The sequence below is a fragment of the Trachymyrmex septentrionalis genome, unplaced genomic scaffold (assembly GCF_001594115.1).
Source record: "Trachymyrmex septentrionalis isolate Tsep2-gDNA-1 unplaced genomic scaffold, Tsep1.0 scaffold167, whole genome shotgun sequence".
NCBI classification, from domain to species: domain Eukaryota; kingdom Metazoa; phylum Arthropoda; class Insecta; order Hymenoptera; family Formicidae; genus Trachymyrmex; species Trachymyrmex septentrionalis.
Genome location: NW_017304831.1, coordinates 12,462 through 24,875, shown reverse-complemented (window position 1 = coordinate 24,875; position 12,414 = coordinate 12,462). Strand labels below are relative to the sequence as shown.

The window sequence follows — 12,414 nt, the reverse complement described above, 5'->3', positions numbered from 1 at the left end:
TCAGATATCGTAAGATACAGCTAGCTGTTAAATTTAATATGCTTTCATTTTCCAAGTGTACGATGTTCATCTTCTCTCTTTCTCTCTCTCTCTCTCTCTCTCTCTCTCTCTCTCTCTCTTATTTATAAAAAACAAATAATATTTCTAAATAACTAAAATAAAAATAATTCCAGAATTTCAAGAGAGAATATATATTCGAGAATTAAAAGAAAAATTATACCTATATCAAATAGAAACACGGAGGGAACGAATTTCCTGAAATATCGAAAAATTTAGCTAGAAAGATCTGAAAATAATTTCGTTTAGAGCATCAAAATAATGATATAGGATACTTAAACTGGTTGCTAGAATATTCAAACTTTTTGCAGTATTGTCGTCAACGCTTAGCGTCCTACATAATTATTTAGATGTCTGATAGAATTATTTTTAAATGTGTAAATCGAGCTAATTTTAAAAATTTTTCGATACTTTAGCAAAACCGTACTTTCCAATTGAATAATTATCTTAATATAATGTAACACAAGTAAGGAATTAACTTTACACCTTTACCCAATGTAAATGTACACGCAAGGTACACGTAATACCGCGCGAGCGCGTTGTATGGATACAATGGTAAGTACGCTTTTCGTAACAATAAGCCCCTATTGGCTGAAAACTCTTACGACGTCTCCTATGAAGACACATCAGCTCCGCGAGGGAAAGCGGCTCGGTAATATCGGATTACTCGCGGTCGTCTCTGATGCTTCCACGCTTCTGCCATTGCCGCAACGATAGTAATGGCGGGTGCAGTCTACAGCATGACATCGTAGGGCGCGTACGTGGCAGTAGTAGAGTAACGTTATTCCCCGACATGGATAGATATGCATTCCATCGACACTGATGCTCAACAACCAGACCGGCGTATATTGTTATACGACAAATGCACAAGGCATCCAAATACGTCATACGGAATACGTTTCAAAGTATTGTTACAATTTTATTGTTATAATTCCCATTAAAATGAATCGAATGCCCTGCTATCGTGTGCAGTAATATACTAAATTGTTTATTAAACGGATTTTCGCAAAGTTTCGCGATTGTTACGAAAACATGTATTGTTGCATTTTTCAACGTTTGTAAGAAAGTTTTGCAAGGAATGAAGTTTTACAACGTCTCCTCTAATAGTAGATGTAGTCAGGAAAAGAGGATTGTAGAATAAATTGGATTGAAGTTAAAAACTCACGATCCAAGTAAATTATAGCCATGGGGCGCAAGAGTAATTGTTTCGCGGCGTCCAAGAGAATTAGTAGACCAAATCGAAGCGAGCGGAAGTAAATCAGTGTTCTTCACTTAAAATCCTATTTACTCACCACTACAATACGATTTATAAGGTCCTAATGAACCACATAACGCTTGTATTGCGACTGAAGAAATAATAATCGGAATTAATAGAGATGTCACGAAAGTGCTCGCCGAGTTACGTACGTATACACAGATTAACCAGGCGACTTATATTTTCATTCTGCAGTAAAGCCACATAATTCGCTTTATCCAGCGACACATGGTAACAAATACACATTCATATTTAAAACAACATGCACACGCGTTTTGTTTTTCTGCACATACGTAATAATTTCTGCTCCTGTTAGTTAAATGGACGATTTGAAAATACAGCAAATTAACCGTAAGAGAGCGACCGCTCATCGATAGCGGCGTCTCGAAATATACCCCGATAAAGCAAATCAACTGAAACACAATTGCGCCGTGGAAATGAAACCGCGGAATCTTCGGCCGCGGTGAATTTCGGAAATTTGCGGGCTCGAATTTCTATATTAATAGCTTTAATACACAGAACACGGACGTTCTGTGCAGCAAGCACGAATGCCGATGGTGTGCCGGAGGGTACCGATTCACAGAGAGGGCATAGCCGTGCAGCGGCGCGTCGTGTTCGACTTCGAATACGCATCGATGACCATATACGAGAACCAGCGGTTTTGTCATTCTAATAGGGAGGGCAATGCATCAATTATAGAAACACAGCGCAGCTCGGCTTGGCATTACACGGCCGCCGAATAACGGCGGCCCGATTGCGCGCGATTATGCGAACAATAAATTGGCAGTCGGATGCACCACGCACGAGACATTCCGACGTTTCAACGTGCCTGCGTCGAACGCTTGTCCTTTGACTACTGATATCGCAATAAGGATAATAGGAAAATTCTTACAGTGAACGTCACAACGCTTGTTGGTTTCTTGTAACTCTGTTGTGTCGGCCTTCTAATAATAGTAATTTCCATACCTCTCCACAGTAAGAATATCAATGTACAACTAAATTATTGTATTTCACGTCTCAAGATATTTACTATTTTAATACCTCGATTATTAACAAAGTTTCTAAATGCTTTCTAACAAAGTTTCCATTATGGTCCATTAAGCAGACCTTTATGTTGTGTTCTTAGTGAAATATGAAATATGCATAATAAGTCGCGATGATTACGCAATTAAACATCTCTTTTCTTGACGTATCGAGATGTAAGAAAATTATCTGCATAGTTTTGAAACCTCATTTCGGCCGTTTGACCATTAAATCGTTTGCCGGTCTCAAACGGCGATAGCGGATACTTGAACGATGCAGCAGCAAGAATTTCCTCTCTCTCCGACTCTCGTTTTAACTCTGCGCAATACCTCGGACGCACGAAAATTCAATTTCACCTTCCTATCTGCCGACCTCTAGCAACGGAAGGCAAATTCTTCGACAGTATGCAAGGCAAGGCGAGGCAAGGCACGATGGAAAGGCTATGGGCACAGGGTCCTGTCTCCCTTGTCTAGCAGTACCGTGCTATTAATCGCATTAGGCGACCGACGGGTCTGCTTGAGTGGTAGATGCCCTTGCCTCCCTTCACAAAGGCATCGCACGCCAGTATCTTCAACCGTGTACCATGATACGGCCAGTGGATGCGCATTCTGAGTATATATCAATCACATACCAAGAACGTTTAAAGTTCCGTCGCTGTCACTCGATTAAATCTTTTAATAATCTGCAACGCATCCAAAAAGAGAAAGAGAGAAAGAGATAAGTGTGCTAGTCCCGCTTGTTAGAAAAATATTTTTCCCTCTTATCTTATTTTTAAAAACCTATAAAAGTTTGCCAGAAAAATATTATTGTACTTTAATAATCTACCTAATATCAATAATGATTATACTTTTAGTGTTTTCAACGCAAAAATGTACGTAAGTCGTGTATTTTTTGCAGGTCATTGTAAAAGTTTGTAGATTGTGAAACACGTCATGCAAAATGAAATGCAAAGGAAAAGATTTTAATTTGAATTGTGTAAGTGAGTCAACTTCTTTCGAACAAAGACTTTTATCGTCTCCTTTTCTTGTTTTCAAAGACTGTCTTCAAAGGCTTAAAGATACGTAAAAAAAATGAGATCAACTCGACTCTTTAAATCTTTTGAAGATTTCTGACACGAAAAAATATTAATGCTCATAATTGGCGGAAAAAAAAAGTCAATTGCGCAACTGAAAAAGTTCTTAATTAATTTTTTTACAAGCACGAGTTCTAGTGTAACGCTGCTTAATAGATGAAACACTTCTTCTTTGAAAAATATACGTACTTCTAAAATATACGTACCTACCCACGAGAGAAATGTACTTCTCAAAATATTCAGCTTTCACACATATAAAGGTGTCAATTAAGTTACATATAAATGAATACGTGAAATAAATATGAGAAATTTTGTTACATTTGGAAAATATATGGTACATTTAAAATTTTGTAAATATGTTCTTTTACTAATCAAAACTTTAATCGATCTGATATATGTAATATTGATATGTAATATTTTAAAATCTTTACAATTTTTCATTATTATTTGTAATCTTTTTATCATTTGTATTTACGCGAAAATGATAGATAAGAATATTACGTGCTAATTTCACTTTTATTCACTCTTAAACAGCGAAAAATATCCTTTATATTATATGTGCGTATGGAAGATATTGCGTGATACTATTTTAATATTAACTTTATAGCACAACTAGAAGCGAAAAACAAAATCTAAAACTCTTTTGCGATTGCACGCTTACATGCGCATTAATTTTATAGCTTTAATGAAAAAACGTGAGCGCGCGGCGCGTGTACATCGCGTTAATATGAACTGGAGCGTTGATATCCTATGTGTCGTAAATCGAGGTCAACCGTCTACCTTCCTCCGATATTTTCACTATCCCTTTCGCATAATTTCACCAAAAGTATACGCCACGCAGTGGCTTTCAAGTACGACAGAGCACGATGGGGAGAAACGCAACAACTCGCGCGTGCGGCATAATTTGAACGAGGCAACGAACCCTTTCCGCAACATCCACACCCACAACCCCCGTGTCGACGTTTCTCGTGCCACAACCTTCCTCGTCTTTTCGTCGACTTACCCGGTTTCTCCTTATTCGCATAACTGCAGAAGAGAGACGCCGTCATTTCTATAGACATTCATTATTCACTACTCGCTCAACGTGCTTCTCTCGTATCCTTTCTCTTTCTTCATCATCATCTCTCTCTCCCTCTCTCTCTCTCTCTCCCCCCTCCCCCTCTCTTTTTATCTTTCGCTTACTCTCTTTCTTTCCCTTTTCGATACCCGACCCGATATACACCTGTTTCTCTTTTAGTTCCACTAGTTTCTCTATTTCCTACTATCGAGGCTCTACCATCCGCGCCCGTTAAAATTGGCAACGGCGATAATCCGTCAAGCTTTTAAACGAGCATCGTTCTACAAGCAATGGACTTTGTTCGAAGGATTTCTGATCGACGAAAGAGCCAACGGAGAAGAAAGGAAGAGAACAAGAGTGTCGACGTGCCTGGTGAGAGGCGGAATATTTCATGAGAACGGAAGAACGATGGTAAACGTTCGCGCGCGGTAATCCATCGGAGCAGTAATGTTTTGCACAATTCATACGGACCAGGCTAAACGCTTTTTGATGACTCGATTTAATTACAATACGCTTCGATTTTCGGGCGATGTGAGAGGGCAGGTGCACATTCGTAGAATCGATTAAATTGCACTGCTTCATTCGTTACGGTATTATTTCCATATAGCGTTATTTCCATGCAGCTGGCTTGTTTAAAAATATAAAGGGGACTTGACTAATATTTAATAGCATCTGCATTCGATAAGGATTTGATGACATTACGATCTTTGTTTTGCCATAATTTAATGATTTGCGCATGATAAGCAGTTTACTGCACACCGTGGTTAATTTTGGCATAATGATATAGGCGAAGCTTACAGATAAGTCGTGTAAATTCTCATTCAGTTGCAATTGCAGTGCTGAATAACACATGATGGCTTCGCAATCCAAACTGATCGGTAAATATCGACGGAATTAATTTTCGACTACAGAAGATAATATACGGTTATGGAATGTAAGCTGTTACAGAGATCTAGAGCGGTGTATCGAATTAAAAATATCGAGTATTTATACATAGCGCTGAAACGCTTCAAATACAGACGTGCTGGTACAATCAATTGATTAACCGCTATTACTATATTATACATACTGTGCGTACTGCAATCTCGACGTGTCGATATATTCCCTTGCAACGTAGTGACCACGTTGAGTACACATCAAATATCGTAATATCATATCCGTCGAAAACAGATGGTCGCGAAAAATACTGTTTGTACCTGTAATATCGGTAATGATGCGAACCTCGATAATATTTACACGGGTCGTATATTGAAATAAAAATAAACGTATCGCAAAAGTACGTAAAAAGTTAAACATTCAACGATGTTACTAACGATTAAAAAAATATTTTGTAAGCTTCCAATATTTATCAGACTGGAACCGTGCCCGGTATTTATGCCGTCTGTATATTTTTCGAGTACCGTTTTGGCCGCCTGCAAAAACGCTTTACGCGTTTTTTTCATAAAACTCGGTCACGACCTGACGAAAAAATGTCCATGCGTGAGTTTGAAATCGACATGTCAAAGTTCAGTTCTCCAATGAGAAACTTTTACGATCGTTTGCCCTATCTTTGCTTTTTAGCTTGTTATTTCCTCGTACCTCTTTATTTTCAAATCGTAAAACGAGATTGATAGAAGCCATATTATTCCAAGTTAAATTATTCATGTAAAAGAAACTCGTCCTATGAAACATGAGATTTTCGAAAACAACCTCAGCTGAACTTTCTTTCGATTCCCTTTTTAAGATGGAGAAGAATTTATAACTCCTGACTTGATTCCGACATATTTTTACATTAACAATTTCTTTGAGAACTTATGTATACGCGTGTGCAAAGAAATAATTTCTACGTGTCGATGAAAATCGATATACTGAAAGAGAAAAACAGAGATAATATTCTTACTTCAAAAAAAAAATAAAAAAAAAGATTAAAACAAATAACGAGCATAATTTTGAAATGTTATAATTGAAATTAATGATTCGTTTATTAATATGCTAAAAGCATACTATAAAAAAAACATTGGTATAAATATAATTCAATTTATTTATTAAAAATCGATTAGATTTATGTCATTTTTCAATTATTTTCTTGTATTATACAGTCACAATAAAACGAAGTGTAAATGAAAAAAATATCATAAAATTTAAATATTTTCTTTGTGCAATAATTAGTTTTAAAAAATGTTATTTGTCTCTATCTTTGTAAAGAAACAACGGTAATAATAAAGTTTGAAACATAAAAAAAAAAATAAATTTAACTTTATTTTACAGAGTGTGCTTTCATGCCATAATGATATTGTTACGCAACCAACAACGTAAACAACATGTGAAATAGGAAACGTTCTTTTGACTACATCATATAATATCGATAGAATTTTGCTCTTTCCAGTATTATTATTCTCTACTACTAATGTTCCTCATGTAACTGGCATCACCCATTGCGCAGAAAAATATTATCTCAAACATTAAAATATCGCACAATGGAGCGCGAATTCGAGCGCCGTAATTAAGTGCGCTCCAATTGAAATAATGGCGGTAGGAGGTAGCGATCACGATGTCATGCATTACCTACTATGAAGCTATTTATTTTGCCTTTGCGCATTTTTCTATTGAACGTAATCGACGTGATGTTACCCCGAAGGAGGAGAAACCGATATTATTACTGGAGCATGCCGTGCGAGTATTTAGAATACATAAGCGAACGGTATGTTTGCACACGGTGGCTATGTATACCCCGAGTTCAGTAACCCTTCTGTCGACGGCAGAAGTGCTCGACGAGGTTGAGCCCGGCGAGCACTCGACTCGACGGGTCTCTCTCGCAAAATGTCTATAGCTGTAAGTTCGGTATCACTCGGGACTCTCGGCGTCGTATATACAACGTTAACGATGTACAACACATAAACAACGCTCACCAATGGGAATCTTCTCAGGAAACGCCGCGGGCACCAGGACCAAGAGGACGGTTAAGGCCATGGTCATCATCGTGGCGGTAGATGTTAGTCTGCTGATTCTAGCGGCACCAGTGTTTCTCGCGTTTATCTTAGCTTTCCCGGAAACGATCAACGCGGCGACAACGAGAGGAACCGCGGTGGCGCGACGCCGCCGTCGCGACGAGGGTGGTCCGCCCGTTTCGTAAACAACCGGGAGCATCTTCCGAGCTCCGTGGTCTGACACAAACTACCGTATTCCACTCGGCGTGAACTCGGTCTCTCCTGAACCGCCCCAGCATCCCTCTCGTCCTCTCACCCCCTAACTCCACTCCCACTCTCTGCTCTCGCTCCTCTCTCTCTCTCTCTCTCTCTCTCTCTCTCTCTCTCTCTCTTTCTATCTCTCTCTCGCTCTCTGGTTCGTGGACCCCTTAACCAGCAGCCACCCTCTCGTCAGCCGTGTTTCTCGCCCTCCTCCGACGCGTTGCAGCGCTCTCGCTCTCGATCCACCCCCGGACCCGTACCCTTCGTCGCGACTTCCGCCACCACCAGCGCAAGCATCTTCCATCCTCTCTCTGGCATCTCTCGTCTCCCTTCCTCCTACCATTTTATGCTCTATTCTCTCTCTCTCTCTCTCTCTCTCTCTCTCTCTCTCTCTCTCTCTCTCTCTCTGTCGCGCCCTCGTGCTTCACCACGGTAGTGGTGGCTTCCAGGGTGGAAGCGTACGTTTAACGCGCATGTTACGATAGTCGCGGCGCGCGTGTTCGTCTCGGAAATATTCTACGCACCTGCTGACTGGCGCTACGCAGCTACTGATACCGTCACCGATACCCTACCGATACACACCGCGTTGAAATAACTGTCTACAGGCCGAAATTAAAGCTCAAGTATACTTTTGCAAGTTTACTAGCGACCGACTCGACCCGATTGAATTTGACCGCGCAATATCACGACAACCCAGACACAAAAAAATCATATTATCAAAATATACAATCGGTATAAATTAAATGAATTTATACACACAATTATAATATAGTTGAATCTTGGTAGAAAAGAGAGAATCAAGCCACATTATTAAATGTAATAAATGTAATAAATGTATTAAAAGTCTTTTACTTAATTTATGGAAGTTTTAAACTTAATTGAATTCTTTTAAAATGCAATGCGTTTCTTCAGAATCTATTTATAGTGTCCTTGGCAAAGAATGTAAAAAAAATGATAATATGTTTATCAAATTTTGAACTAATATTATTCTTTGTACAAATCGCATTATTAACCAGGTATTACTTTTTTATCTGGCTTTCTTTATATTTAAAATATTTTTTATCAAATATCATTTTTATACAAATATCATAATCCATTCACTAACAACAAGATAATGAATCTATAAAATATGAAATATAAGAAAAAGATTTTAAATTCTTCACTTTTTAATATATTTCATTTATATAGATATATATGTATATAGTATATTTTTCCTAGATTCAATATAAATTAAAATAAATGTTGATTTAACTTACGGGTACGACGCGCAGCAGCGGAGTTGTAACATAAATGCCAATCTGAAAAACGCAAATAAATTTAAATTATATTAGTGCTCAAATAATGAATATTTCAAAATTAATTACAAAGTAATAAACAGGAGCATAAAAGTTGAGCTGGATCTAAGTGCTTAATAATATTTATATGATGATTGTCAGTCAAAATTAATTACTGTGCAAATAAAATCTTAATATATTTTTTAAATAAAAAATAATTATAATTTTTAAAAAGCTAAATTTCTACAAAAACAATTTTTTTTTAATTTAATAAGTAATAATCTGATTTTTATATATAAAAAAAGGAAATTGTCATAAAAACACTTGACTATATAAATATATTAATTGATAAACATATATATGTGTATATTTTTATTGATTAGTATTAACATTAATAAATATACATATTTGCAGATTATCTCCATTTCTTAATACATCATAAAATGCCGACGTTTCATGAACATTGTGGTTTATTTCATTTTGAGAGCGAGAAGCAATCTGATATTCAGTATCAGATTGCTTTATGTCCTGATAAGTAACGTGAACTGCAATGTTCATGAAACGTTAATATTTAATGATCAAGACACGGAGATAACTAGCGTAGTCTTTTTTGAGAAAATCAGATTATTATTTATAAATTTTTAAAAGGTTTGTTTCTGCAGAAATAAGTCCTTTTTAAAAATTAAAATTATTTTTTATTAAATATTTCTATTTCGCATAATTAAAGTCACTAACATGTTTAAGAATGTTTTTTTATTGCACAATGTCAACTAAAAGAATCTATAAAAAAATCTATAAAAAAATTTTGTTATAGATACACAATGAAATTCAATTATAAGAAGCAGAACAACAAATTATTTAGCTTTTAATGACTTATGCAGCACAATAATTACCATATTTTGCTACAATTTTAGGTAAATAACTTTAAAACAAGTAAGTAAATCCGAGTAAAGTTTTGCATGAATATTCAGTAGTTTCATTAATACATATAAAAAAATTTAATTTAATTCGTAATGTTACTTCTTCATTAAATTTGCAAATAAGAGCCAGGCAAATAAAATAATTGAAATAACTTTGTAAACCAAGAGAATTGTACTCAAATTTTATATAGATATTCCCGTAATACAACAGAACGATCTATGAATTTTTATATTTTTGGTAGTGCTTTCAGTTGTGACACATACATCTTTAAAATCGATTCGGAACAACCAAGCAAGAACAACAAACACGAATGAACAATTCGCTCCAATGAATGCGAACAGTATCACCGCACCAGCAGTGCTATTCGAATTAATTGAAGCGAGTTGTTTATTCGTGTTTGTTCACGCTTGCTTGCTTAATTTGGAACTGGTTTAAGATGCACGCATACATATAAATTTGTACAACACAATGAATACATAATATTGAGTGTGTATTGGTGCATGGAATATATCACGCGACTATCGCGGGAACTGCAATGGTTAATTACGCAAGTAACAAGTAGAATGAATGATCAAGTTGCTCACCTGGTGGTTGCTCCGCCGATGCCCGATGCCACCACCCAGGCCTGTTCCTCCTCTCATGCTTTCGGTCGCTTCTTCATGGCACTCACACATTCAACACTCGTTCGCGAAACACGACTAATTACGATTATCGATTAGAATCGATTAAAGATCGATCGCGAGATACTTTACACGGCACTCCCGAGGTTAGCTCAACTTGCTCGAAAAAATATGAATCAGGCGATAATCATCAAAATACGACACTCGCACGAAACTTTGTACGGCACTCCCGTTAATCAAACGTATTTCGATTCAACGCGTCACAAGCTTACTTTATTGCGTTTCGACAGAGGAATAAAGTAAAGAAACTGTACGAATGTGGAGGATGCTATAATGTGCGCGGGCGCCGTTTATTTACTGACGGATGGATTACGTGGCTGCCCTTTGGTTTTCTATTCGCGAAAGGAGATTTTCGTGACTTTTTATTATTTCTTAATCCGCGAGATATCGCTAATCATGATGTAAGAATATTAAAGTAGAACATTTGCGTAAATGTATAAAATTTATAAGCCAATATAAAGCTGCTATTAGAAATTTCCCACTAATTAAGTCCGAAATTATATTCAGCTGTTAGGTATTATGTTACATTCTTACATCATGCTAATTATGATCGCATCAATTAATAAAGTGCCGACATCGTAGTCGTATATCGAGATTAAGGCTGCGTTCAATTTCGTATTCACAACGTTTGTATCATTTGTCCTCGTTTAATATTTGTTAAACAACGAGGACGAAAAGATTAACGGTGTGTGCACTGAAGCGAACGCAGCCCTAATCTCGATACTGCCGAGATTACCTGAACTTACTTGTGAAAACATGGTTACGATCTCGCGCGATGAGCATGAAAAATAGGTACGATACTCGTCTAGAACTTTACACGACACTCCCGACATCAATCGCACATATTACACATGCGACGTGTGCTGTATTACGTTTTGACAGAGGAAGAACACGAATAAAGTACGAGCGGACGAACGAATAAAGTACGATACGTTTATCCTTCACGCGTTGCGAGTTGCGAGGCAAAGTGAGGCAAAGCGAAGTGGGGGAGGTGCTGCAAATGGCGGAATTCGTAAAACGCGCGGTCAACTTCACGCGGTACATCGCCGGGTCGCGACCGATGCACTTTCATGCCCCTTCTATACTTTAAATAATTGTACACACCACATTTTACAGCGATTACTATTTCATTTTAAACAGAACAAAAATCATCATGATATGAAAATGATATCAAAATAATTGTTAAAAATTATTTTTCAATCAATAACTTTAATAACGATTTACTTTAACGTTGTTTTGATGTTCAGAGGATGTTATCAGCAAATAAATGTAGATAAAGATTAAAAATGCCTACGGAATGCAATATTTGAAGAAATGATTACTTTACCGACTTAACAATTAGCATGCTGTATTATAGATTTTCATTGAGCATATACATGTACATATATATGTCTCGAAATATGAAATTTAATAAAGCTTTGATATACGAATACCGAATTTCTGTTAAGCGGTTGATAAATATAGGAATACGACATTAATTATGTTGTTATATATTTGAACTCACTGATTAAACGCATCGCGACGCTGCTCGATTTGAAGTCAATCCATTCCGATGTCGCGATATTTTGTTAATAATCAAAAACCTCAATGATTCGCGTCAACGACTTTATTCTGATACCGCAAAGTATCACGCGAGTCAATTCAATTAAGAGCAATCGAATACTTTATAAATATACAATCAGAATTAAATATTATACGTACGATAAATTAAATATTATTACGTACGATTAATTAAATATCATACGTTTCGAAATAAATGCGTGTAAATACATATTAATAATCAATCGATATATCGCAGGATAAATTACTTCGTACAGCGAATCGTATTTTATGCTCCGCATTATCTGCGATCTTCAAGCACTTAGAGAATAATAGTTCTTACATACTCGTATATTCTTGTCGCGATCA

The 12,414-nt window shown here is 36.7% G+C and overlaps 1 protein-coding gene and 1 long non-coding RNA gene across 7 annotated transcripts in view; one reads left to right on the top strand and one right to left on the bottom strand.

Annotated features, from left to right (window-relative positions):
* The window catches only part of LOC108746317 (glutamate receptor 1), a 231,954-nt gene extending 221,475 nt beyond the window's left edge, over positions 1-10,479 (bottom strand). For 5 of the 6 annotated variants that reach the window (XM_018483019.1, XM_018483013.1, XM_018483015.1 and 2 more), the window contains exon 1: positions 7,353-7,635. In XM_018483019.1, the coding sequence (XP_018338521.1) occupies positions 7,353-7,590 (238 nt within the window). In that variant the 5' untranslated portion in view covers positions 7,591-7,635. Of the gene's footprint in view, positions 1-7,352; positions 7,636-8,887; positions 8,930-10,410 lie in introns of those variants that run through there. The other variant, XM_018483018.1, reaches the window with a different exon arrangement.
* Positions 1-12,414, top strand: part of LOC108746335 — a 19,760-nt gene that overhangs the window by 3,734 nt on the left and 3,612 nt on the right. The gene's annotated exons all lie outside the window — the stretch shown is intronic.